The 24,534-nt window shown below is 44.6% G+C and overlaps 1 protein-coding gene across 1 annotated transcript; it reads right to left on the bottom strand.

The window, feature by feature from the left end:
* Window positions 1-1,858: 1,858 nt before the first annotated feature.
* On the bottom strand, window positions 1,859-23,081 carry RAC2 (Rac family small GTPase 2). The gene is made up of 7 exons (XM_044441217.1): window positions 22,956-23,081; window positions 16,809-16,880; window positions 16,116-16,233; window positions 10,254-10,316; window positions 8,859-9,018; window positions 3,806-3,938; window positions 1,859-2,490 (listed from the first exon to the last, which is right to left on the bottom strand). Exons 1-6 carry the CDS (start codon window positions 22,988-22,990, stop codon window positions 3,808-3,810), a joined length of 579 nt encoding a protein of 192 aa, XP_044297152.1. The 5' UTR covers window positions 22,991-23,081; the 3' UTR covers window positions 1,859-2,490; window positions 3,806-3,807.
* Window positions 23,082-24,534: the final 1,453 nt, after the last annotated feature.

The following is a 24,534-nucleotide window of genomic DNA, read 5'->3' as shown; positions in this document are numbered from 1 at the left end:
GCTGTTGATTTGTACCAGTATATGTGGGTATGTTCCAGTAGATGGCTCAAGGAATGCCATAGCTCATTGGCACCTCCCCGAGAGAACCACTTTGGCACCCCCGATCAGCCCTTTTATGCTTAGATCCTGTGGATGGAATGTGTGGTTCTAGGAATAAAGGAAGGGAGAGTTCACAAGCCTGAAAGTGGGCCCATCCCTGCCTTTCCAGGAGAGCCGGTGTGGTGAGAGCCAGCAGGGTGCAGTAGCTAGAGAGCTGGACTGGGACTCGGGAGATGCAGGCTCTGGTCCCCCTTAGCCATGAAACCCTCTGGATGACTTTGGGCCAGTCACTGCCTCTCCGCCTAACCTACCTCATAGGGTTGTTGTTGTGACAATAAAATGGAGAGGAGGAGAACAGTGTAAACTGCCTTGGGTTCCTTGCAAGAGGAAGAAAAATGGGCTATAAATGTAATGTAATATTAATGATTTTGGCTTGCACTTCTTAGGAACCAGCAATGAATCTTTCCTCACAGCTCCCCACAAGCTTAATACAGGAAAGCTTGTCCTCTAGGCTTGCAGAAGCTGTTCTAGATCCTGGGCGAAGTCTGTGCTTACTAGTAAGCAGTATATCTTCTTGTCTCTTGATAACATGATCACAAACAAAAATGGAGACAGGGAACAACTTGACCTTGTTCAGTGAAGTCTTTCTGCCCCCAACATGCCTGGCAACACATTTTAGGAGAGGACTTTGATACACAAGTTCTGGGTTCAAAAAATCCAGCATATCAACTTGGTGTTCTCCATGAGACTAGTCCTCAGGCACAGTAGGAGAGAGTTTACAGGACCCAGAAAATAATGCTGCACATGGCAATAAGAGCAATGTTAAACCTTCAAAGCAATCAAAATATCCAGATTATCAGGCATACTTCAATTCACCATTCAGCAATGGATGGAATCAGACATTTGTTTAACCTGAATGTTGTTTTACGTGTGCTAATTTGAATTTGTGCTAATTAATAGAAGCACTGATTCGCTTAAGTGCAAGCATGCATTAGCCTAAATGCACACTTGCACAAATGCACTAATGCCAAATGGCTCAGCAAGATTCTTGTCCCCTTGACCCCACAAGGTTGCCCACTCCATCCTAGACACTGGGGCAGGGAGGACCTCAGACTTATGGTAAAGGCCAGAGCTGTGTACAAGGTGGCAGACTCCCCACCACCCCGGCATGACACACCTCCTTTGGCTGGAATTCACTTGTGGCAGCCAGGTTAAACCTCCACAGAACTTCTCTGAAAGTCCAAGATCGTGATCTGCTTTAGTCCAAAGTCCTGGCACTGTGCAAAAGGAGGCTTGGTGCATTAGGTAATAGCAACGGCTTTCTAGCTAAGTAACAAACATGTCACTGTCCAAGCAGCCCAGCTCTGAAAACCCATCTCTGTATCCACTTTCTGGGGAAGCAGCGCGACAAAATAGCCGATGAGTGGGGAATTCATTGAGTCCTATTTGCTATGCAATGATCGGTGGCAAACAGAGTTCCGAGAATATGGGTGCTTCCCTACAAAAACCCTTTAGGGACACAGCTGAGGCCTGTTTTTTCCATAACCAACTGGTTCGGGACAGGGGTTTAAGACGCACTTTGTATACCATGATAATCTCCAGCAATACCCCACCCTGTGGACAAGATCATTCTGTAATGTCTACTTGGAAGTAAGGTCTATTCCAGAAAGTCCCCTTCTCATGCTATTTGAAACCTTCTGCTTTAACAGCTTTCGTCCTTTACATTGCAAAGGACTGGAAGAGTAGTGCTGAGTAGCCTCTTTAAATTGCTCCAGTGCCAGTTGCTCTTCCCACAGGGTGCACACATGGTTTCCAGGCATTGTTTTTCCTTTGCCTTTATTAATGCAGAAGTAGCACTTGTACAGCACTAGTTTCCCATTAAAAGAAGAAAAGGATAATGAGAGGAAATCAGTGATTAAGAATCCCCCCACCCTGCACACACAGAGACTGGTAGAGAAATTAGCATACTAGCAGAGAAACTATTTGAGGGGCAACCCCAAGTATACTCAGTTTAAAACAATGCAAACCAGAAACAAATACAAACCCCTCACCCACATATGCGGGAGGCAATCCACAGGCTGAACCTGCAAAGCAGAAGCAGAAGGCACAACAGTCTTGAAAATGTTCCCCTTTCGACATCAGGCGTGCTGGTGCTACAACAGCATTATGTTTTATAATAACATTAATAATAAAAATAGCCACACGTCAGGCCTGGAAAAAATAGAAGGCAATTAGAAAACAATGGAATGCAACAGGTTAACAATAATGCTATGTAGGTGCTCTGGGAAGAGTAGATTGAAGAGCTAGTACAGAAGCATTCCAAGAAAACCTTGGAGTCACTTGGGAAGGTACAGGAGAAAAATCAGCTGGTTCCAATGTTATTGGTCTCTGAACCATCCAGAAAGGGGCAATCCATGGGATCAAAATTCCATGGGATCAAGAATCTGGAATCTGTGTACCAAACAAACAGAAAGTTAGTCTCTGCAATTCCCAGTCAGGAGTTTTATGTGTGCCCCCAAACCCTGCCATGGCTTTCTTAAACAAAAGGAGCTCCTGGTAGCCATAACAAGGTCAAGCTTCCTTTAAGAGGAAGAGGAAACTGGAGATTGATGACAAGTGGATGCTCTTTTCACAGTTTACAAAGTTCACTGAACCCACCTGCCTCTCAAAGGGGAAAAAGAAGTAGAAATAGCATTAACAGAATAGCTTTCTTCCTCATTTTGGGTGTGTGCAAAATTAAGAAAGAATAAAACCACCCACCTCCTGGTGGAAACTGTAACTGCCTGAGCAGAAGTTAAACCCCAGCTGGCTTCAAGGAAGGGGAATGTCCACTTATGCTGGGGTAGCCCATCAGATGCTGGCAGGCTCCAACTCCCATCAACCCAGTCAGCATGGTCAATGGTGAGGACTAATGGGACCTGTAATGCTTGCAATATCTGGTGAAGTACAAGTTCCCGACACTGATTTGTGTGATCAATAGTTGCTTGCACATTCACAGAGAGGATTGCTGTATTAAGAACAATGGTGAGCATGGAGTTCACCAGCAGCCATTTTTTTTCTTGCTTCAGTCGAAATGTATTGGCTTACCTGCTGCTCATTGTTGAAAACACATAAAGCTATGGGCACCTGGTTCTGTACAGATCAGCCAGTGGGTAGGAATGGGGAATCTACAGATGGATCACAGTTCCCATCAGCCCTAGATACCTTAGATTATGTGGAAGGATTGTGGGAACAGTGGTTCATCAACATCTGGAGGGCCCTAGGTTCTCCAGGCCTGCTATAGGGGCTTCAGTCTAGAAGGAGGTATCAGTAGCTAAGCCAGGAGAACAGTTCCTTCTTGTGTTCAGTGCCAAAGGACTCCCCTCTGCAGATACTCTCAGGGGATTTTAGTTCTCACAAGAGCTAAGGATTGGGGAATGCAGGGGACAGCTGATTTGGGCCAGGCATGTGAGAGGACGAATGTGTGGGCTTTTCTCTCATACATCATTTCTTCTGTTTCTGATTTCAGACCATGTGAGCTATGACTATGTGTCCCCACCCTGTGCAGTATTATCCTGCTTGGAGAAACCCAGCAGTAAAAATGTCTTCAGAAAAGTGATCTGGAGCAGTGAGGGCAAAAACAAGGAGGACCTACTGTGCAGTGTTCCAGGTTCTAACACTTCTGCAGATTATTTATCAAGTTTCTGGGATTCTAAGGTTTTCCAGAGAGAAAGCTCATTGCAATTGCAAATGCATACTCAAGGAAAAGAAGCCCTACGCTGCTTACCCTTAAAGGATAAGGCATCTCCTTTTCTTCGTCTTTGTGGGTTGTGGACATAGAACTGCCCGGATGGCCTCATCGAACACCGTTTTCAGGCCACGCTGAGTCAGTGCTGAGCATTCGAGGTACTTCACGGCATCTGTGAACAAAAATGCCCATCACTTTGAGCACTGTAGGCAATGGCTGAGGCTCCAGAGCCCAGGGGGGTCCACTAACAAGAAAGCAGCAGGGATGGGCAGATCAGTTTCTCATTTTTCTAGCCTTAGATTCAGTTCTTCCTGGACTTAAAGATTTCTTTTTGAGACCTATTCATGACAATCTGTACGCCTTGTTGTGTGCATTTCTCCTAGCAATTTGTACACAGGGTTGCCCAATACACATTCTATTGCACTTTTACTACTAAAGGCATTTCTGTATTTTCTTTCCCTAGATACACTGATTGCACACACATTTTTAATTGGAGAACTTCATTGCAAAAATTAGGAAGTGCTGATTTTGAAAGCTAACTGAATTTCAGTTGACATTTTGGTTCAAATGTGCCCATTTAGGTAAATTCAGCTGAAAAAGCAAGCCTAATGAATTTCTGTGGAGGAACAGAAGTTGGCGGGGGGGCGGGGCAGGTAGAAATTACATTCCTACTCTCCTACTTTACAGTAATCTATTTAATTGAAGGGATTTCAGTGCAATGCTCATTTAATCATCCAGGATTTAAATTAAATTTAGCACTGGTTGCATCTGGGGGCATTTTGTTACCCCAGAAAAAAGTGCTCCAGGGAAGGAGGAATCCCTAAGCCATATGAAAAGTCTTTGTTGTGGTTGAATGTGTCCTTCCCCTCACCCCCAAAAGAAGTTTCAAGCAGCATAAAAAATGGCTTTTAGCAAGTACAGGTAATAGACTTAGGCATAACCTCAGGAAAGCTTAACAATGAAATTTGCAAAACAATTCATAACCTTTTGATCTTCAAATGCCCTTGAACCTTTAACCATGATTTTTTTGAAAGCTTTCCCTCAATGTTAATTCTGTTTGCTGCAGGTTGTAGCCTAGGTACTTGGCTTTCAAGCTAGACTAAGATTATCTGCACTTAAACTTTATTTGTTCCTTTGCTTGGGATCTTTTGTTTGGGGTATAAAAATACCCCAGAAAACTATTCTCATCTTATGCAAATTAAGGAGGGGTGTTACCCCAGGCAAATTTTTAGAAAGAACTGTTTATAGAGAGAAAACTGTAAAAGGCAGGAGGCTGAAATCTGGGGACTTTTTTGACTAGTTATATTTGACAATGGCATAGAAGAACTAGATGCTAAGTTTGCTTTTGTATAAATCGCACAACAGGATGTGAGTCAGGGGAGTCAGAGCCCCAAGAAGCAGGATGAAAAATCCATAAAGCAGGAGCTCTAGCAGGGGCGTGGAAGTTGCCCATGAACAGCTGTCACCCAGACTGCAGACCAGCCAGCCAGGCAAGCCACCTGGCCAAGCTTCTGCACTATGTTGAATTGTAGATATATTTCTACTTCAATTTCAGTGATTCTTTCTGAAAACCAGCATTTGCAGGTTGCATGCAAAACGATATCCCCTTTGGTTTTCTCTGCTGCTACATTCCTTCTGTTTACAACTGGTGCAACGGGCCACCATGAGGTATATTCCTTGTCCTTACCCTCTTCAGAACAAGAAAAGTTAAGCTGACATCTGAAACTGGATTCCAGTGGAAATATTTTCTGGTCCCCATGTTTCACAAGTGGATCTATGCCAGTTTTCCCCAACCTAGTGGCCCCATTTGGCTTAGAATATAGCTTCCAGTTATCCTGACCATTAGCCACTTGACTGGTGGGAACAGAAGTCCCAAACAACTGGAGGACACCAAGCTGGGAAATCCTGTCCTATGCCAGCAGATACTCCACTGAATTGGAAGGCAGCCAAAATAGTCGAGAAGGAAAAAAGCAGTGTACTGTCATGTAGGCTATGGCAGATTAGGGGCTTTATTATTATGTTGGAAGAGGAGAAAACTAGGTTGGCTAAGAAGGGGCTATTTTACGGACCAGAACCAGGTATTTGTGTCTAAGTATGCCAGAGAGCCAGTTTTTCCACTGCTGCCATAGCAGGCATGCCATCTATCCTTTTACTCCACCATGCATACCCTACCATTTTCTCTTACTTAGGTCTTGGAGTTCAGGAAAAGCAGAGGGCCTTAAAAGAGCTAGAATAAACCATCTGCCTTCACTGGTTATTACAAGGCAGGAAAAGGAAACTGTGGTTGAGCAACATTTCAGCTGATAGATCTTGAAGACCAGTTTGTTTGTTTGTTTATTTATTTAGGAGGCTTCTGTACCGCCCCATTCACCGAAGCCTCAGGGCGGCTCACAACCAGTTCTGGGTATTGGTAGGTGAGGAGGAAAAAGAAGAAAGCTGCTAATATCAGTAGCTCCAGTGCTCACAACAATGCAAATTGGCTCAGCTGGGAGCATGTGGAAGAATCTGCAGTGGTGGGGTCAGCGTAAGATGGGTCATTCTGTCTCTGGTGCATGTCAGTTTCGCATGTATTCAACCGTATTTCTATCCCTTCCAGTTTCTGCATGAGGCTGAAAAGCTTTTCTTTTTAAAGCACAAAAATAGCATACATTTCTGCACATATTTTCTCCCAAACACATTTTCAAATGCATTTCCCCCTAACGTACATTCTGGTGTGTGTGTGTGTGTGTGTGAAGAACTGTACACTTCAGAGAAAAGTGAATTCCTGAGGTTGCAAACCACATTCTAGTCTAGAAAGCACAATTATGTCTGTGCATTTAAAAGCATGGACTAAGCAGCATCTTTGAATATGCCTATACTGGGGACCACCTCACCTGGATGCCAGTGCTCAAGGAAATCTGCTGCCATGGCCCTGGGAATCACTGCCTGAGAAGTGCCCTCCTCCCCACCCCAGGGCTGGCCCAAGACATTTTGTGACCTGAGGTGAAAAACAAGATGCTGCCCCTCCCAATCCATGGACAAACTTAGTGAAACTTAGTTCAGCACTGTGGGTACCTGAAGGCAGCAGAGAGCTGGAGGGTTGCAGGGCAGGCAGCTGCCTCCTTAGACCCAGCCTCCTAACATCTGCCACCTGTGGAGATGGTCTCACTCTGCCTAATGGTAGGGTTGGCCCAGCCCCAGCCCACCAAATCTTTTGCTGCTGACCTAGCTTCCTTTACAGCTGCATGAATTTTTTTGAAGTGTCAAATCAGAAGGAAAAAAATCTACCAGCCTTCACATTCCAGCTTAGTTTTAGTAAATAGATAAATCCCTCCATCTACTTCCTAAGCTGGTCATCTCACCTGACCTCTGGATTTTCTTAGAGAATGAGGAGAAGGCAAACCTGAAGCTCTAGAACCTCGCTCATCCATCTGATGAACTCTAGGCCATGAAACCCTAAATCAGAATGTTATTAAACTTTGAAGTACATATCCCCTACTCGTGCCCTCCAGACGTTTTGGACTTCAGTGCCCATGAGCCTCAGCCAGCGTGCTAATGGACAGAAATTCTGGGAGCTGCAGCCCAAAATATCTGCGGGGGGACCTGCTTGGGCAAGGCTAAGGTGCTGCCTGATTCCTTTTTGCTTTTGTGCCTCATTCCTTGCCACCGCTTGCATTTCCTTACAGACTCACTGCAGATGGCACACCTTACCTGGCAGTATAAAAGGATATCAATCATAATGAAAAACATCCCTCTTTCCAGACATTACAACAGTTGAAATGCATCCGTTATGCTTGAATTTTTCATCTGGCAACAGATCTGCAGATACCCTGCGTCATACCCACAAAGGGGGTATCTGCTATGATGTGTCCCCTTGTGTGAAAAGTGGGAGCTCGTATTACTTTTTTGGCTGAAAATATTTTACAAGGGAGATCCATTTCATAAGGAGCCCACTTTTGAAATTTCCCTATGCAGAGACAGGTTTGCAGAGGAATTTCAGTGTGATCTGCAAAACACCTGATCTTCCATCTGGAGCTGCACTGCTGCATCAAAAGTGTGCACGTTTGCATGCATGCGAGTGTTGTGAGTTTATCTGCATCACCTGCCTTTGTGTTGATGCTGCTTTTCAGGCCTTGAGTCTCCACACAGTGCCCAGTAGTTCCTGCAGCAGCAATGGAGCTAAAGGGCAAATGAATGGGGTAAAGAGGAGTGGGAGAAACCACAGTGTCTGAATTAGGATGCATTGATCTGTCAATTTCCATTTTGCTGAGATTGCTTTATCTGTAGGTCAAGCTCATTCCTTCCTATTTTAGTATGCACTTAACAATTAAAAAATCTGTATAGAAGTTCATGTGGACTTGTTTGCAATGCATGTTTTTTATAATATATACATTAATGTGTGTATTTTGTGTGTATTTTTATTTTCCAGTTAACTTACATTGCCGATATGCTGCCTTATGCATGCTGTACTCAAATATATGCATCTTGTTTGCACTTTCCCTTAATTTGCACATTTTACCTGAGTTGAGCCACAGAGGAAAGCTTGTAAAAATGCAGATTTCAGAACATAACTCTGTCTCAGTTGGCTGATAGGATTGAGATGTGCAAAATAGGCAAATTATTTTTTAACAAACCCAAACAAGACAAAAACAACTTGTCAGAGTAAAATTCTGACCCATTCCTCCTTCAGCTCTGTTTTTTACTGTTAGTCACACTTTGGCAAAGCAAGCCAACAAACCAATGAAAAACAGAGTAGCAAGAAGAAACAGTGTAGTTTCCCAGACTATATGACATAACACAAACAAATGGAACATGGGAAATGGCTGAATACCAAGCTGGGCCACAGGTCCATCTAGCCAGTATTGTCAGCAAGGTCTGGCAGCAGCTTTCCAGGGTTTGCAGCAGAATCCGCCCCCCCCTCCAATCTCTGGGTCCTCTTGCCTGCAAAACATGTGCTGTGCCCCTGAGCTGCAGCTCCTCCGCCTGGAGACCTGGACCATCTGGGCTTAAGGATTACTGTGGGTACCTGCCTGCATCTGATCTTTGCAAGTCAGAAGGGCTTCCACCATTTTAACTAGCACAGGTTCAACTGGGCCATCTCACTGTGACATACCAATCTCCTTGGCCAGTGCAAGGCCTTGTGGGTAGGTAATGGGTGCTAGCTTCTTCTCCTTGAGCTTCTCAATGGTGTCCTTGTCATCCCGGAGATCCAGCTTTGTGCCCACAAGGATCATAGGAGTGCTGGGACAATGGTGTCGCACTTCAGGGAACCACTAGAGAGAAATTTAAGGTTTTGCAGGAGTGAGGCAAAAGACAGGGGAAGATGGGAGGAAACAGTAAATCATGCTGCCCATTTGTACCAACACATCCTGCTTAGCAATTGCTTTTGCACATACAAGAATTGTTTGCCAGGTTCATCAGACCATGTTCTGCTTTCCACATGTTGGGCTAACTGGCATACCCTAGATTCACATTCTGTTGAGCAATTTATATATAAATAGACCTACAATGTAGTCCTCCTGGGACTTTGCCAAAATGAGGTTAATAAAAAATGTTCCCAAATTTCAGAAAGCTGCCTTGTACAGCTTTCTTTCTATAAATCAAAACATGCCTTCGAACAAACTATCATGATAAAATGCATTGGCGGAGACACAATATTTATCATTCTTTGGTTATCGTTGTGTCTTGTTACCACTTCATTTCGATTTTAAGACTTTTTAGAAAATGTATGCTGCTTTGGGAAAACAAGAAGCTTATAAATCTTGTAAGTAAATAAATATAAATGAAGCTTGCTCTGGGGTATGTGTGTCACTTTATGCTCACTCTCTTGCATTTCTCTTACCAAAATTATCAAAACACAGCTGCTTGAAGGCAGCGGAAACACAAGCAACCAGGAGACCTTCTTATGAGCTCCTGTATCAGTTCCATTCTGACCATGGCTGACCCAAATTGCCTCGAATACACTATTCTGATGCCTGCCCCTATTGTAACAGGTGGTCCCATCATCTCTCTTCTTTCTTCTGCCATGTCCATCCTGCCATACAGTTAAAGTCCACATTCTGCAGACAGGTGGGTGAGAAGGAACAACAGGTGAGGAGGAGGAGGAGGAGGAGGAGGCGGAGTGTGCAGCAGCCTTGAGCACTGGGCAGCTTCTTGACAGCGGCACTAGATGCTACTGGGCCTTGTCTTGGTCTCAGTGGCAATTGTGGCACAGCCCTTTCTTAATGCTGGATCTCAGCAGTCGTGCCATGCAGAGGAAAGAAGGTGGCCTTCATCAGCCTCAGGCCTTAGCTCTGTTTTTGTAATTATAGACCACTAAGCTCAAAGAGCAGGAACTGGATGGGAGCCCCCTGTGTGCCAGGGATTTCCCATCCCTTTGAGGGGATCAGAACAGTCAGCAAAACATTCTATGTTTTTCAGACGGCAGCTGTTCCTAGAGCAGATCCCAACCGTGGCCTCATGTGCTTTGCACTCATTCTCTGCCACTCAAACCTCAGGATGGTCTTACCTTGGCACGGACATTTTCATAAGATGCAGGGCTGACTAAGGAGAAGCAGATGAGGAAGACATCCTGTAGGTAGAAAATTATTACGATTATCACCATCCATTGGAAAAATTACTGCCCCAGAAGTCCCATATTGTGAAATACAATTTACCAAGTGCTATAATTCTTTGGCAGGTACTCCAAGCATTTCCCCAGCATCTCTGTAGCCTTATAACAACCCAGTAAAGTAGGCCACTATACCCCCCCACTAACTTGTAATAAGGTGGCAAGAATATGTAAGAATGTTAATTATAAACAATATAGAAATCATATAAAACAACCTGAATATGTATAATATAATATGCACCAAAATGAGTATTTGCATGCTCCAATGGGTTTTCATTACAAACTTAGCTGCATTATAAAATAAGAGCTTGATTCTAGCTTTTAATGGGGATTAACCATCTCTTTCTTTAAAACTGCTCAACTAGAAATACACTAATCATAAGAAAAAGAGGGTTGCATTAAAATATTGAAGACAGGAACAAAACAAGTGCCCAAATGCAGAAGCAGAGATCAGAGAGCATGTCTACCCCAGAGGGAGAATATAGCAGATTTCTCCTCCTGAGGCTGCAGACAGGCAACACTTGAAGCCCAGAGTGGCTTGGAAGCCCCCCATGTAGCTACTTAGCCGGCCCCTCCCAAAATACCCAGCACATGATCCAGCACAGGAGAGGTCCTGAGGCACTTCTTCCCTGCTCAGTCTGCCTGCAGGTATCCTGGTGGGTCCAGTGGGAGTGATCTCCTCCTCCTTGCTGTCCCTGCCTGCTGTTTTAGACCAGGGGAGGCGGTGGTAAGAGAGTTGCTCCAGCTAGCTGGATGAAGCATCCTCCTCTTCCCTGCCATCCCTCCTGCCCTGAACAGTAGGCAAGAACATGGCGGCCCAGTGCTGATCCCAGCAAAATACGCTTGCTCACACTGCTATCATGTCTGCTGTTGGCAGCAGCATGGGGCAGCCATGTGTGGTGCCTCTGACAACTGCCCCGCTGTGCTGCTTGGATACTTTGGGGCAGCCGTCATCTGCCCGGATCCACTGCTGCTTGGCAAGAGTGGCAAGCCTCTTGGCTGCTCTTGCCAAATAGCTCAGTAGCAGTTTTGGCCATGGTGGACTTGTAGTGCTGTTGGCTCAGAAAGCACCTTAAGCCCAGGAGTGGTCTATAAACTTGCCTTGTGGGATGGTCTACAAGCCCTGGAGCTGGATTTATCAGTCATTCCTCAGCAAGTACTCCTCTGTCGTGTGAACTCAGTCCATGCTACATTCTCAGAAGGGGAAATTTGAATAGGACTTTTCCCACGTTCTACATTTAGCAGCCATCACAGCCGGTTCCTTGGCGGCTTCACTGCTGTTGCATTCTCAGAAGAGCGTTGGGGAAGGTAGGAAGGGGCATGTCAGGGTATAGACAGAGAATAGGGAAGATGTGGGTCTGCAGGATCTTTCGGCCTCTGCATGACCCCAGGGAAGCCACCAAAAAGTGAGAAGAGGGATGGGAGGCATTTTCTCCTCTGTTGTTTCTCCCACTGTGCCTGGCAGGGCATGGGTAAAGCAGAGGGATCCATCTTTGGAACACAGGTCTGAGAAACTGAACAAGACTGTATGGTGGTAATAAAAGTAAGAGGCCCCTTCTCTAGGACAGGGATGAGCAGAAGGTAGTTTGGGATCTATCAGTAGATCTCTGGATGATTTGGGAGATCAGTACTAGTTGAATTACTGTATCCACATCAGATTACTGTACCCAAATTACTTCCATCTTCTCTGGATTAAGCTTCACCCTCATTCATCCCTAAACTACCTGTAAGCACACATTCAGGAGTTTCATGGGACAAATAGGCAGGAAAAAAAGGTAGAGCTGCATCTTATCCACATAGTGGTGAGATTGTAGTGAAACCCTTTGCTTGATTTCCTGCAAAAGTTTCATGTAGATGTTAAAAAGTGTGGGGTGGGGGGAGATGGAACCTTGTAGAACCAAGGAGACTGAAGTCTGTGAAGGAGATCAGACATTCCCAAACACCATCTCCTCAGTCCAACTTGCCACACAGAACTGGAAACACCATAACATCATCCCACCCTAAACTTAACCCAGCTGGGTGATTTGAAAGGAAGCCTGGTGCACAGAGCTGAGAACTTCCAAGAGAACCAGAAGAAGTGAGAGGTTCATAATTCTTCTGTCCCAAGCCATCCCTGGGGCTGACCAAGGTTTTTTGGGTTGCTTCCTACTGAGAAATACAGCAGTCCTTCATATTTCTCCTTACCAAGTTGCAGATTCTGCTAAAGTTGCACAAGAATTGAGGTCTTATTTGACTAATAGAGCTGTCTCTGTGTGGAAATGAGGCCCAGTTCTCTCAAAATACAACATTCCCAGCTAGCTGGTTTGGATTCTCAGAAGGAGGGAGTTGGCAGATAGCCCTGAACTGTCAAGCTTACTGAACGAGATTACTGAACAACATGTGAGAAGCAAACCATCTTGAGAAAGAAGGAAGACACTGTAGCCTAGGGAGGGGTAGAAGCAAGGGGGTGGGTATTCTTAGACCCTGTAAAAAGATGACAGGCTAAATGAGCAGATCAATTAAGGAACTAGGCATGAGCCATGAGGGTGGAGTTAGGCTTTCAATTTGGATTCTGCTCTTCACATGGGCAGAAGCTACTCCCACGTATCATACGGAATAGTTACTTGAATTTATTCTGCTTATGAATTTGTTGAACTCCAATAAAGGGCTATGTTTCTAAAGCTTTCATCTGCACCTGTGGGAAAGGCAGAAGGGGGAGAGGTGTGCCCATGACACTCTGTGTCTACCTAATTACTATCATTCAGTATTTCTCAATGCATATGAAAACAGTGTTACACCTATTTATTTTCCCTGGGAGTTCAGCGCACACCATATCTCATTTCTGTCATTAGCAATGTAATTAAAGGTTTTAGTTCATTCCCTTCACCTACCTTGTGCTGACATCTGATTTTCTCTCACTGCTTAATATTCCTCACCTTGCAGCTTGTGAAATGTAGCATAGTACTTCAGCCCTGTTTGCTCCTCTGTGTAATCTCTGGATTTAATTCACTATTACAGATGAGGGAACTCATATACTTTGGGTACAATCCTAAGGCTGCCAAACACTATCTAGATGGTCATAAAATAATTCAAAGTCCCACCCTGAATCTCAGAAACTAGCTCCAAGGTCAGAGCTGGGACTCCAAATTCAGAGCAACTTCCCTTATTTTAGTTGCTTTATTTTTTATTTATTTCTTTTTGAATTTGTATGCTCCCCACTAATCCAAATAGATTCTTGCAGCTGGCACCAAAACAAGTGTGGAGACTTTTGCTCTGAGGTTGCAAAAGGGATCTTGGAGACAAGCTTTTTGGGGCAGGAAATTGGCTGGGTAGGGGAGGAGGCAGGCTCTGCCGGTACAGGCAGTTTCCTGGTGCTGCCTCAGCCTTTTCTCCTTGTGCTGTGGGGCAAAATGTGCAGCTGGCCAGTTGCATGGCTGGAGAAGCACAGAGGCAACCTCACCTTGGTGCTCCTCTTGCCTTCCACAGATGCTGGGCAACCTCTGAGCTTAGAGGGTTATGAGCATTCTCATGGGACTGCACTGTCGATAATAAATACCAGTTATTGCTGTTGCTTATCCACACCACGATTCAAAGAGACAATCAAACTAGGATAGGTTTCCCATGACTTTAATGGTACACATTTTTGCTTGCAAGCATTTCTGCAGGAAAAAAAGTGCCCTGAAGGCCCTCCTACATCTTGCCTCTTCTCACAATTCCTCTCCTGTTTTTTTCTTGGGAATGTGTTTTTTTTAACAGAATAGTTAATCTTGCTAGCCATGTGGCTCAGCCAATGAGGGATCCTATCACCAGCATGGTGCTGTCATAGCACCATGTAACCAATCAAGTATAATTAAAAATTTGAGTGATGACACTCAGTGAGAACTTTTTGCTTCATTTCCTAGCCTCCTGCCAATTATTACAATGGGCAGGTGGCAGGGGATCTTGCCAACTACCAGTTGCAACTTTTATATTTACTGATTTTATTTAAAACATATGTTGCCTCATTTTTCTCCTCCACATAAAGGATTTGCCCAAAAAGTATAAAAGCGTAAAATCATTTTCAATTTAGCTTCAGTCACAGCCTTTAACAAGGAGGAAGAAGATTTTGTTTACTGCTGCTTTTCTTGCAGAGGTGCCACAGTGGCCTGTATTTGCTCTTCTACTCCACTGTTTCAAGAACCCTGGTCTCTTTTCTGTCTGTGAGAAGTTGAGGGGAGGAGATGGGAACATAAAAAAAGGAAGGAGGCACACCAAAGCTTATGCTCCCAGATCTGTTGACTGGGGGGTCTTGTGGTGCTCTGGTGGTCCCCTTCCACTATTGTAGAGGAATTCCATATGGATCTCTCCAAAGCTCCACAGGGAAACTCCATAGGCATAATGCTACCATCAGAGGTGTTCCCACTGGTAAACACCAGCAGAGACTGTGAACCAGAACCTGCTGTGTGTCAGACAGAGTAATGGTTGGTCTCATCCATTGGATACAAGGTTTGTCCTTTCCCACTGAGGCCCCAAGCAGAGGCCAACCCCAGGCTGACTTAGGGATTTCTTCTTCCATGAAAATCACTGGGAGAGGGAAATGGCTGAGGTCCAGCAGAAGAAAAACTGGTGAACCATTCACCATGCCCCCATCACTGGTTTGCCAGTTGTGTTGTGGCAAGATTTGGGATGCAGCAGCGGCTTAGCATGAGCTAACCTCAAGTTCAGGTGTGCAGAATGAGCATCATGAAAAGCTCCATGCATTGATTGAACTCTTTCTCAAAGGCAGTAGAGTCCGGCACCATTGCTCTTTAGACGCAAGGCTAGGCTGGCCATTTGGGAGAAGCAGCCCACTTTAGGCAGCAGATTTTAGAGGACAATTAAAGTGTCCAGCACTGGCAACTGCTCAGCTTATTCTGATATATTTATATACCGTGAGGTCTCATTTGAATTTTATGCCTCAATTATAAAAGTGTCCTCTTGGGATCGCTTTTTGCTTCTCTTCTCTTGTGTTGCTCCCTTTGCATCTGATTAGCACCTATTAATACATAATACTGACATCCTGGAAGGCCACTTACTCAACCTCTAAACTCAGTTAGCGGCACAATTAGACTCAGGACATAGTAGCCTTACAGGAAACTGCCTTCTCCCCACCCACCTGCAATGATTCGGTGTATTGCTTCACTTAGTTCAAAATGTGGTAAGTCAGCCCTGCAACACTACAGCGGATGCTCTGGATACTTGCCCTAAACTTGAGCTCATTCTAAACTTGAGCTCATTGAAGTTGTTTGAATATAGAGCACGTTTCAGTTCAAATCTGTATCAGGTTGTAAGCTTTATTGGTGTTTGCATGAAAATCTGCATACATTTTCCTGCATATTTCCCAAAGATATGAATTGTGTGCATCTTTGAAATGTATGCATTCTCCTCTCATTGATTAAAGAATCTTTCTGTGCATTTTTCAAAAGTATGTCTTTTTCAGCTGCATTTCCCAAATGTTCACACACTGTTGAACACATTTAACAAAATGTGAATCACCCTGCGAACTTGGAAATATATGAATTTCAACTGCATATTGCATCCAGGTCTGAACTCTGGGGTTTGGAAAATCTCCTTAAAAGAACTGAGCACACCAGTTTCATTTGACAAGTAGAAACAAGGCTTTCTGGAGCTCTGATTGATAGCTGAGATGGATAAACGTACTTGGAAATCTCACAGTCTACCTCCTGCAGTGCAGATGTGATACAAAACCGCAGTGAAAATGTATATAAGAAGACAAGGGGAAAATGTTTTGGCAGAACTCACCGTCTGTGGGTAGGAGAGAGGCCTCAAGCGGTCATAGTCCTCCTGGCCAGCTGTATCCCAGAGTCCCAGATTCACAGGTTTGCTATCCACCATCACATTGGCAGAGTAATTATCAAATCTGTAATGGGCATATGTGTTGGGTCATTCAAGTTTAACGGAACAGGAAGTATTTATTTGGGACTCTTCGGGGGAACTAGCTTTAGCTAGTTTCACAGAAAGAATTTCCTCCCTCCCTTCCTACCCCTTGCAGCCACCCAGACTAATGCAAGATGGGGCTAGCAATGGAAGGGGCTTGTTTTGTTGGCCCACATTTTAAAGTAAACTAACCTAATTTGCAGTTCCTCATCTAATATGTTGATTAAAACAGGTGTCCTTCAGATTCTGCCCTTCTCTGAATGTTGCTCAAACCAAAATGCTTATATTAGGAAGAGTTGCAAACAAAAATAAACTTCTTGGGTGACACTGCATGTTAGGAAATTGTGTGCATATACACAATGCATGTTAGGGAAAGTTGTTTATATACATTCAAAGATGCATGTGTGTTATTTAAAATTGTAAACTGATGTGGAAATTGGATGAAATGATTGAACATGTGCAAAAATGACAAAGAACAGATACATTTTGTCTAATCCTGGATGGAGCTCAGAAAACTGTTCTCCAAACCCTTTACCTCGCCCCTGTAACTTTACTTACACAGTAGGGATATATTCTCCTGGGAAGGCATTTGTGGTATAGCTGATCAGGAGGCAGGTTTTACCTACAGCTCTTGAAGAAAGAAAATGAAAAGCACTTGGTACATGTTTTTGTAAGAGGTTCCCTCTGGCCTAAGGAAGGCCCAAAAGGAAAGGATAGCATTGCCCTGCCTTGCTTTATCACTGAATAGTCAAAGCTAAAAAGATAGCATGAAAAGATGTCATCATTTTCATTAATTCATGTCATACGTTCATTCATTTGCAATATGAAGATATTTCTATTAAAACACTCAAACGAACACACATGTTCTTAAACTAGATAAAACACACAGCATTAATAAGATCATAAATAAGTATTATAATAACAATTAAATATAACCCTCAATTGCCAGTTTAAATGCCAATATAGCAGGAATGCAACTTCTGATCACAAAACATTATTAACCAAGAAAGTATTTTGCAACTTAACTGGGTCCAGTACCCAGTATGACACTCAAACATTTACCAACATGAGAAGCAGGCTTTTCGCAGAGGTCTTCTCGAGCCACCAAACATCTTATCTGGCTTATCAGTCATAAGTGAACATCTAGCAGCAAAGCTGTCTCTGCTTTGCATTATCCAGACAAGACAGGGATAGACGAAATGTCCAACTGAACATCCCAAGGCTGCATTGCCATGAACAAGAGCCAGGAGCTTTGGATACTGCTCACAACAGGTTTAAGAACATAACACTGTCCATTTTCGGTCACTGACTAGAGCACCATTTTTCTACTGAGTCCTGTTACTTTGGGTTGCATTTCCTAAAGTACAAAGTGCCCATATTCTTGGTATGGTTCAGAAGCACCCAAGAGAAGGAGAAATAACAGACCAGCCTTCCCAACCAGATGTTCTCCAGATGTGCTGGACTGTAATTCTCATATCCAGGAACAAATGGTCTGGGAATGATGGGAGTGGTGTCCAACATTGCTGGCAGGTGGGAAGTTGGGAATGGGAGGAATAGACACAAACTTTATAATATCCACATGAAGAAAACATGCAGGAGTCCAAGTGGTATAAAGCCTCATCCCATCCTCCATGTCCCCAAATCTTGGAGAATGTCTTCCCTGCGTTGTTTCTCCCTGATAATGTTGCTCCAGTGCGGCCTTTCCCAATGTGGTGCCATCGGGGCATTTTTGAAGGCTGATGCCATGGGCCAAGCTGGTGGAAGTTATAATCCAAAATACCTGGAGGGCAACAGGTTGGGGAAGGCTGCTTGAATGCCTCTGCTAAAGGAAATTCAGATGAAGAAGAGCTCTTAATCAACAGAAAACCATGAAGAATGTCCCTCAGTTTAACTCCTTTGGTGGCCAATTGTAAGGCAAAGCAAGCAGCAGGCAGCCACTTCCTCGTCTTAGTCATGCCCCTCAGCTCAGTGAAAGAACATGAGAGAGCGTCACTCAATTGCCTAACAATTTGATTGTGTTTGTTTATTTAATTATGAAGTCATTACATTTCTCACTGCCCATTGGTTGACCCTCTTTGGGCAGTTTCGTGGTGACACTAAGAAACTATCCCTTTCCTTTCCCTGCATACTGCAGAATGAGTGAACTTTGGACGTGTTTATAGGACTTCCTGAAAAACCAGTGGAGTGCAGGGATCCAACCACACAGCCTGCAAGAAGGCCTGAAAGGTTAGGGCTGATATTTTGACTCAGCCCTGGATGAACATGGCAGTTTGGCTGGCAACCAATGCTGTGCAAACATGATTGCCCATAGAGATGATGAGCTAGAATCTTTCCTGCCTCTACATCAAGTGGTGCCTTTCACATGGGAACTGACGGTGATGAGGTATCACTCTATTTTGCTGTCCCTAGATGATGAGCAGAGCAAAATTCCAGTGCTCATCTGAAAGCCACCATTTTGATGCAGATCGGAGGAGATGCTGAAGCCCTGCATCTCAGTTAAGTGGACCTATTTCCAAGGCACTCCTCATGTTCACCCGGGAAAGGGCAATGCCAACAACCTGTGCTGGCAGGTAGTAATTGCAGTTATTAAGCAGCTGTCAAAATATGTGGATCCCCTGCAGAGCACATCAATAAGATCCAAATTTGTATTCAACAAGAACTCCATGCACACTGGAACAGGCAGGGCATTCTCTTCATTTTGGATCTCAGTGTTGGCAGAAGGTCAGTAGCGACTGTGTGGGGAGGGATATGGCAAGGCAAGCTAAGATCTCTGCCGTTGGCAGAGGCAAACAAGGACAGGATCACTGCCATTGGCAGAAAGTCTGTTGGCATATCAGTTTTGCCCCCAGTTAAAAGGAGGCAAATTGCAAACCAAGCAATGCTGTGGAGGGATACTGCACAGGTAAGTTTCTTTTATATGTTTTGTACTGATTCTTTCAGATTAGGGTTGCCAGGTTTTCGAGTGGCCCCTGCAAATGTGACTTTAATAACAATGTGCTGATTTTAGCAGGGGAACATACCAAATTTCCATGCAGAGCTGGTGTCAGGATTTGCAGAGCAACATGGCTGCCTCAGTGGTTGGTTAGAGCAAGCAGCCTGGTTCACTGTACAAGTGTTTTCAGAACTGGTATCAGTCCTGTAGGTGCTTGCAAGGATTAGAAGCACTGCAATCAGGGACACCAACTGAAAAGCCTCAAGAAGGTTAGAAAAGGCCACTTGGCCCTGCCTACTTTTGCTGGAGCAACATAAGTCTTTGTTCTGCCTGCTGAAAGTTCCTCAGTGTCTTCATCTGTGCCTTGACTCCTGCCTGTTCCTGATTCTACATTGCCTGTGGTCCTACCACACCTTGCTGGTGTCTGACCCTTGTGTCTGCCTTTATCTGTGCCTCTGGCCCTACTGCATGTCCCTAAGACCTCCATCCCCTGCCTTCATCCCTGGTCCTGGTACTCTAGTTGCAGATGCCTGTGACTTGCATTGTTGCCCTAGCAGCTGGCCCCACCTTTAGGCGGGTGCCATGGAGCAGCAGTGAAGCATCGGGAGGGCAGAGCTAGGTGCATCAGATACGCCCTAAGCTAGCTTGCTGCCCTGGGTGCAGTGAAGAATATTGTCAGTGTTGAAAAAAAAAGATGCAATTCTCAGTCGGGTGGCTTTTTATCCATGCGGTCAGGCAGGGTGCTATCTCGCCCTTTACCTCTGGCAGGAAAGTCTTTGGCCAGCCCTGCCTCCGGGTTGTGATAAGGCTTGTCTGCACATCACACTGTCTCTAGAGAGTCAAGAGTAGGTTTAGTCATTTAATCTTGCTCAGTTAACAACCCGAGTTATGCTTGGCTTGGGGGCAGCCAGCATGGACAACAAGAGGGGATGTTGGGAACTGGAATTCACAGCATCTGGATGGCATCAAGTTATTTTAAGGCTTGCATCCTATGCACTCCTAACCAGAAGTGATACCCAGCAACATCTGTTGCATTTATATGTGGAGAAACATATTTAGGAATGGGCAAGAATTAAGGTATTGAAGGTCCAAGCCTAGCTAACTTATGACACAAAAAGGCCTACAAGTCTCAGCATGGCCCATAGTCCCCAACTTGGTACCCATGGCTATGCTACCTGGGAATGAGAGGAGCTGCAGTCCAACCCATTGAGTGAGCACCAGGTTGGGAAGGCCAACTCCTTTCACAGAAGAATTAATCTTACACACTGTGTTACGTTTCTGCCCTCCACTTTAGACTTGTTTAGACTCTGATTTTGGCAATGTGTGTGTCCGTTTTCAGACTTCTTCTCTGGAGCCTTTTAAAGCTGCAGGGTCAGGGCAGAGTGTACTTGCTGTAAAGATTTTGGTTTTTGTTGTTGTTGTTAGTTTGCTAGTGGGTCAGGTGACACATTAGAAAACCTAGCATGGGAACAAGTTTGCTGCTAAACTTAGGGAAGTTTAAGGAATCCAGGGTTGGGGGGGTGAAAATCCAATAGATTTTCACAGTTTGCTCACACTCTGAATTCTACTTCATTAGCACTGCACTGCTGCTGCTTTGCTATGTAATGGAAGCTGAGCTACCTTACAGACTTCCGTCTCCAAGACAGACTGAGATTTGCACATTTTAACCAACTAATTTGCACAGATAAGCACCCCAAAACTGTGACTTTATGATGAATTGTGCAGAATCAGCCAATTTGCATGAATTGCATATTTGTGCAAATTATGATTTGAACGAATCAGACAATTCGTACAAACTGAGAAAGAATCGTGTAGTTTTGGCATCCATATTTTCACAAATCTCATTAGCAGATTAAAAAATGTACAAATTACAGTCTGTCTTGGAGAGAAATCTGTGGGAGGAAACTGTTTAAGTCTTCATCTGATCACTGGATCAAAAGCAGGCAGAAAATCTGCGGGGCTTAAGTGAGCTAGATTTCCCTGTCTCAGTATACCGCTAGCTGAGCTCAAACTCTCAAAGCAGGCTTCTCTCTTCATCCTAACTGCTAAGAGTACCGCTCTTACCAGATGTGTGCAAAGAACCTGCCTGAGATGCAGGAAACTGATAGTACAGTTCTATACATTTCCCCTAAAAGCATGTACCATGCTAAACTTGGAGTGGGTTACATTTGAATTAACATACATAGGATGGTAAGCCTTTTACGCTCGTATGTAGACAAGCAGTAAGTGTTTAATGAACTGACTTCAATTGGAGGAAAAAATGGTTTCAAGCCACCAAGGGCAAGAAATCAGGAAGGACGTGAAGATTCAACATAATGAGGAGCTCTCTTTACTGCAAATTCTCTTAACCCATCACACACTGTTTCCATTTTATTGCTCTTTCTTTCTTTCTTTCTTTCTTTCTTTCTTTCTTTCTTTCTTTCTTTCTTTTTGTAACTCTGCTGGCATTAGATCATGGCTTCTCTCTCGATAAAATGTAGGTTTACAGAGAAGGTGGAATACCGAGAAAGGGAGAGGTATGTGACAAGCCAAGGGCCTAACCCCACTGTATGTCCGCAGAAGTTTGATGGCAAGCCCAAAAGCTGCTCTCTGTATGACTTCCTGCCTTTGCTTCTGAATGGCAAACTACTGGGCCAGTTGCAATTTGCAAAGAAGAAGCAATGCATCATCTCCTCCCCGCCTCTGCCCCCCACGCACCCAAAGAGTGCAAAAGAAACTACACAAGGAACATATACTAATTTATATGTATCGATCCAACTTCAGAAATAATGACTATACTTTAACTATACATACAGTACACCTCTCCATTGTGTGGAAGATTGTGACCAGAGATCTGTGTGCCTGCATAGACTACTGTCACGGTGCTCTGTATTGATGGGAAACCTCAAGGCCCAGTTCCCTTCTGAGGGTTCTTCAACTTTTGACTGGACAGCCTTTCCAATAGAATATGTCTTCCAACAGAAGGCTGCTTTCTGACAGGCCCTCAAATAGAGGACTGTCCTCCATAAAGTAAGGTTCATGGCTAAGCTATTTTTCAAGAACAACTTTCATCCCTTGAAGCCACAGCTAGTTCATGAGTAGTGACATCAAGAAGTAATCATTCAAATTCCACCCCCAGGGGCCCTGTAATCTTGCATTTGAAGCTTCCAAGCTGCTAATGCTCCAGGCCTTCTAGAAGCAAATGTTTTACTAATTTCACATGCAAAGTGTTGTCCATGAATGATCAGATGTATTCTGCAGGTTAATCAGTGTGGAGAAAGCACAATCAAGGCACATGATCACAAACCGAAGGACCATACCTTCATTCCTAATTCAACTGTAAGTCCGCTACATTGTTCCAGGCTCACTATCCATCAATGCGAAGGATGCATGCATTCCTTATCTGAGAAAAGTCTATCTGTCCAAGAGTGCTTTAAGAAAGTGGCCTTAGACTAACAGTCTCCTTCACTCTGTCTCCAATTCCACCACCAGTGGTAGCTCTGTCAGAAAATGCTGCTCAGAAACAACACGTACTTTTTTACCGGCAAGCATTAGCTGAAAACATCTTGTCTTTATGGTCCATTTTGAAAGAGTGAAGTGTTATTTCCCCACCCGCGATGCAAAGCACCGTTCCTTCTTTTGCTAGCATGGCCTCTCTGAAGGGCAGAGGGAGAGATCAAGCAAGCATGCCCACACAGCCCCAGAGGGTCTCCACAAAGACAAGCAGCCCGTCCACACAGAGTCGACCCTTCCACCATGCTCTCCTGATCCTCAAAAGAATGGTACATACATACCCGTCTCCCACCACCACACACTTAATGGCTTGCATGACTATGGCCTAGCAGAGTCAGGAAGTCCAGCAAGTCTCTTGGGCAGAGATAATGGCTTTCTGTTGATGGAGAAAAGTCTTCTGCGGTTATGTCAAAACTGAAGCTGAGCTGAACAGCAGGTTGTGGGTTAGGGAGGAAAAGGAAGGGAAAATGTTTCTCAACCCGCCCACTGCGCCCTTCCCCCAACAGCAGCAGTGCCTGTTTGCTAGTAGGGGGAAGGGCATGCCGTTCGAAAGATATTTCTATCTTTGCATGCCCCAGATGGCTAAGAATTTCCTCTCATCACACTCTGTGACTCCAAGCCTTGGACAGTATGGGACGAGGTTGCTATGCAGCTTCCACCTAGGAAAACCATCCAGATAGCAGATGGAGAGGAAAGTACACACACACACTCCCAGAGGACTTTTTTTGGTGGAGGGTAGGTACCTGGTTGTGGAATTATTTGGCTTCAACACTGTCTCTGATGCCATACTGAAGAAGGAGAAGTGTTGGACAGAGAGAAGATGGCTTACATCAAAAATAGAATCCCAGGTTTTAAAAGACACCAAAAAATGGCCATGGTCCACTGTATAATATTGTCCTTTAAACTTCCAGAACACTGTCAACACCATTGCTGGCTCCAGGTTTGCAGGGGGGTGTCCGGCCTGAGTGGGTCCCTCTTCCCCAGGCTCCTGTCCTCAGTCCCTTTTCACCTGCAGTGTTCCTCTGGATCCATCCTGCACAATTGCCCAGAGGAGAGGACAAAGCCAATAAAGGGTGCTGCTTTATCTCCTAATTTTGGTCACTGCTTACACGTTTGGAGACAGCGGGTGAACAAGAACTGACAGAGAGGAGGGGGAGAAACAGCAGGGCCAGGAGCTTGCAAGGGTAAGCAATGGGTCCCCTTTAAGAGTTTGGACCTTGGCAGTTGCCCAGTAATGCCTTCTGCTGACACCAACTCTTGGTTCTCACTTCCACTTAAGGCCAGAGGGGGCACAAGACATGTTTCTGCCTGAGGGGGAAAGGCAAGAGTCCACTATTTCAAAACCTTTCCGTATGCTACAGATGCTGATGGGATTACTGGTTGACTCTTGCCTCAACACTGGTGATGGGACAGCAATTCTACCTCACTTAATGGCTTGCTATCAACATTTAGCAGCAAAACACCAATTATTTTTGCCAGCCTGCTGGGGATTTCTGCAGGACTGCACTGGCAGGAGTGTGGCCTGCAAGGTGTGTACAGAAAGTGTGCCCTGGATACGCTGAAGTTTTGCCCAGCCCTGTTACAGATGGACACATGTGCTAGACTCAGAAGATACGGTGGCAAGGAACACCGTGGAGGGAGTGGTGGTGTGCTGATGATCCCCATCCATTTAAACGCAAGTCGCTCAATTTTAACCAAGGATGTTCATGTGATAATTGCAGCCATCACGTGATAATTTCAATAATGGGTTCATTAGTAAGTGCACTACGTGATCTCATCACAGTGACCTATTATCATATCAAACAATTATCAGACAATACTGCAAGTCACTGGCCATGTGTCAGCTCCAGAGCCATGATG

This window comes from Varanus komodoensis, unplaced genomic scaffold, assembly GCF_004798865.1.
Source record: "Varanus komodoensis strain SLA01 unplaced genomic scaffold, ASM479886v1 scaffold39, whole genome shotgun sequence".
NCBI classification, from domain to species: Eukaryota; Metazoa; Chordata; class Lepidosauria; order Squamata; family Varanidae; genus Varanus; species Varanus komodoensis.
This window is presented reverse-complemented; position numbering and strand designations above follow the sequence as displayed.

Excerpts from the sequence above, each read along its gene's own strand:
- RAC2 (XM_044441217.1), bottom strand. The coding sequence starts at position 22,990 with ATGCAAGCCATTAAGTGTGTGGTGGTGGGAGACGG. Across the intron at positions 16,234-16,808 it reads GGAGAATATATCCCTACTGT|ATTTGATAATTACTCTGCCA; the intron begins GTAAGTAAAGTT and ends TGCCCATTACAG. Across the intron at positions 9,019-10,253 it reads ATGAAAATGTCCGTGCCAAG|TGGTTCCCTGAAGTGCGACA; the intron begins GTAAGACCATCC and ends ATTTCTCTCTAG.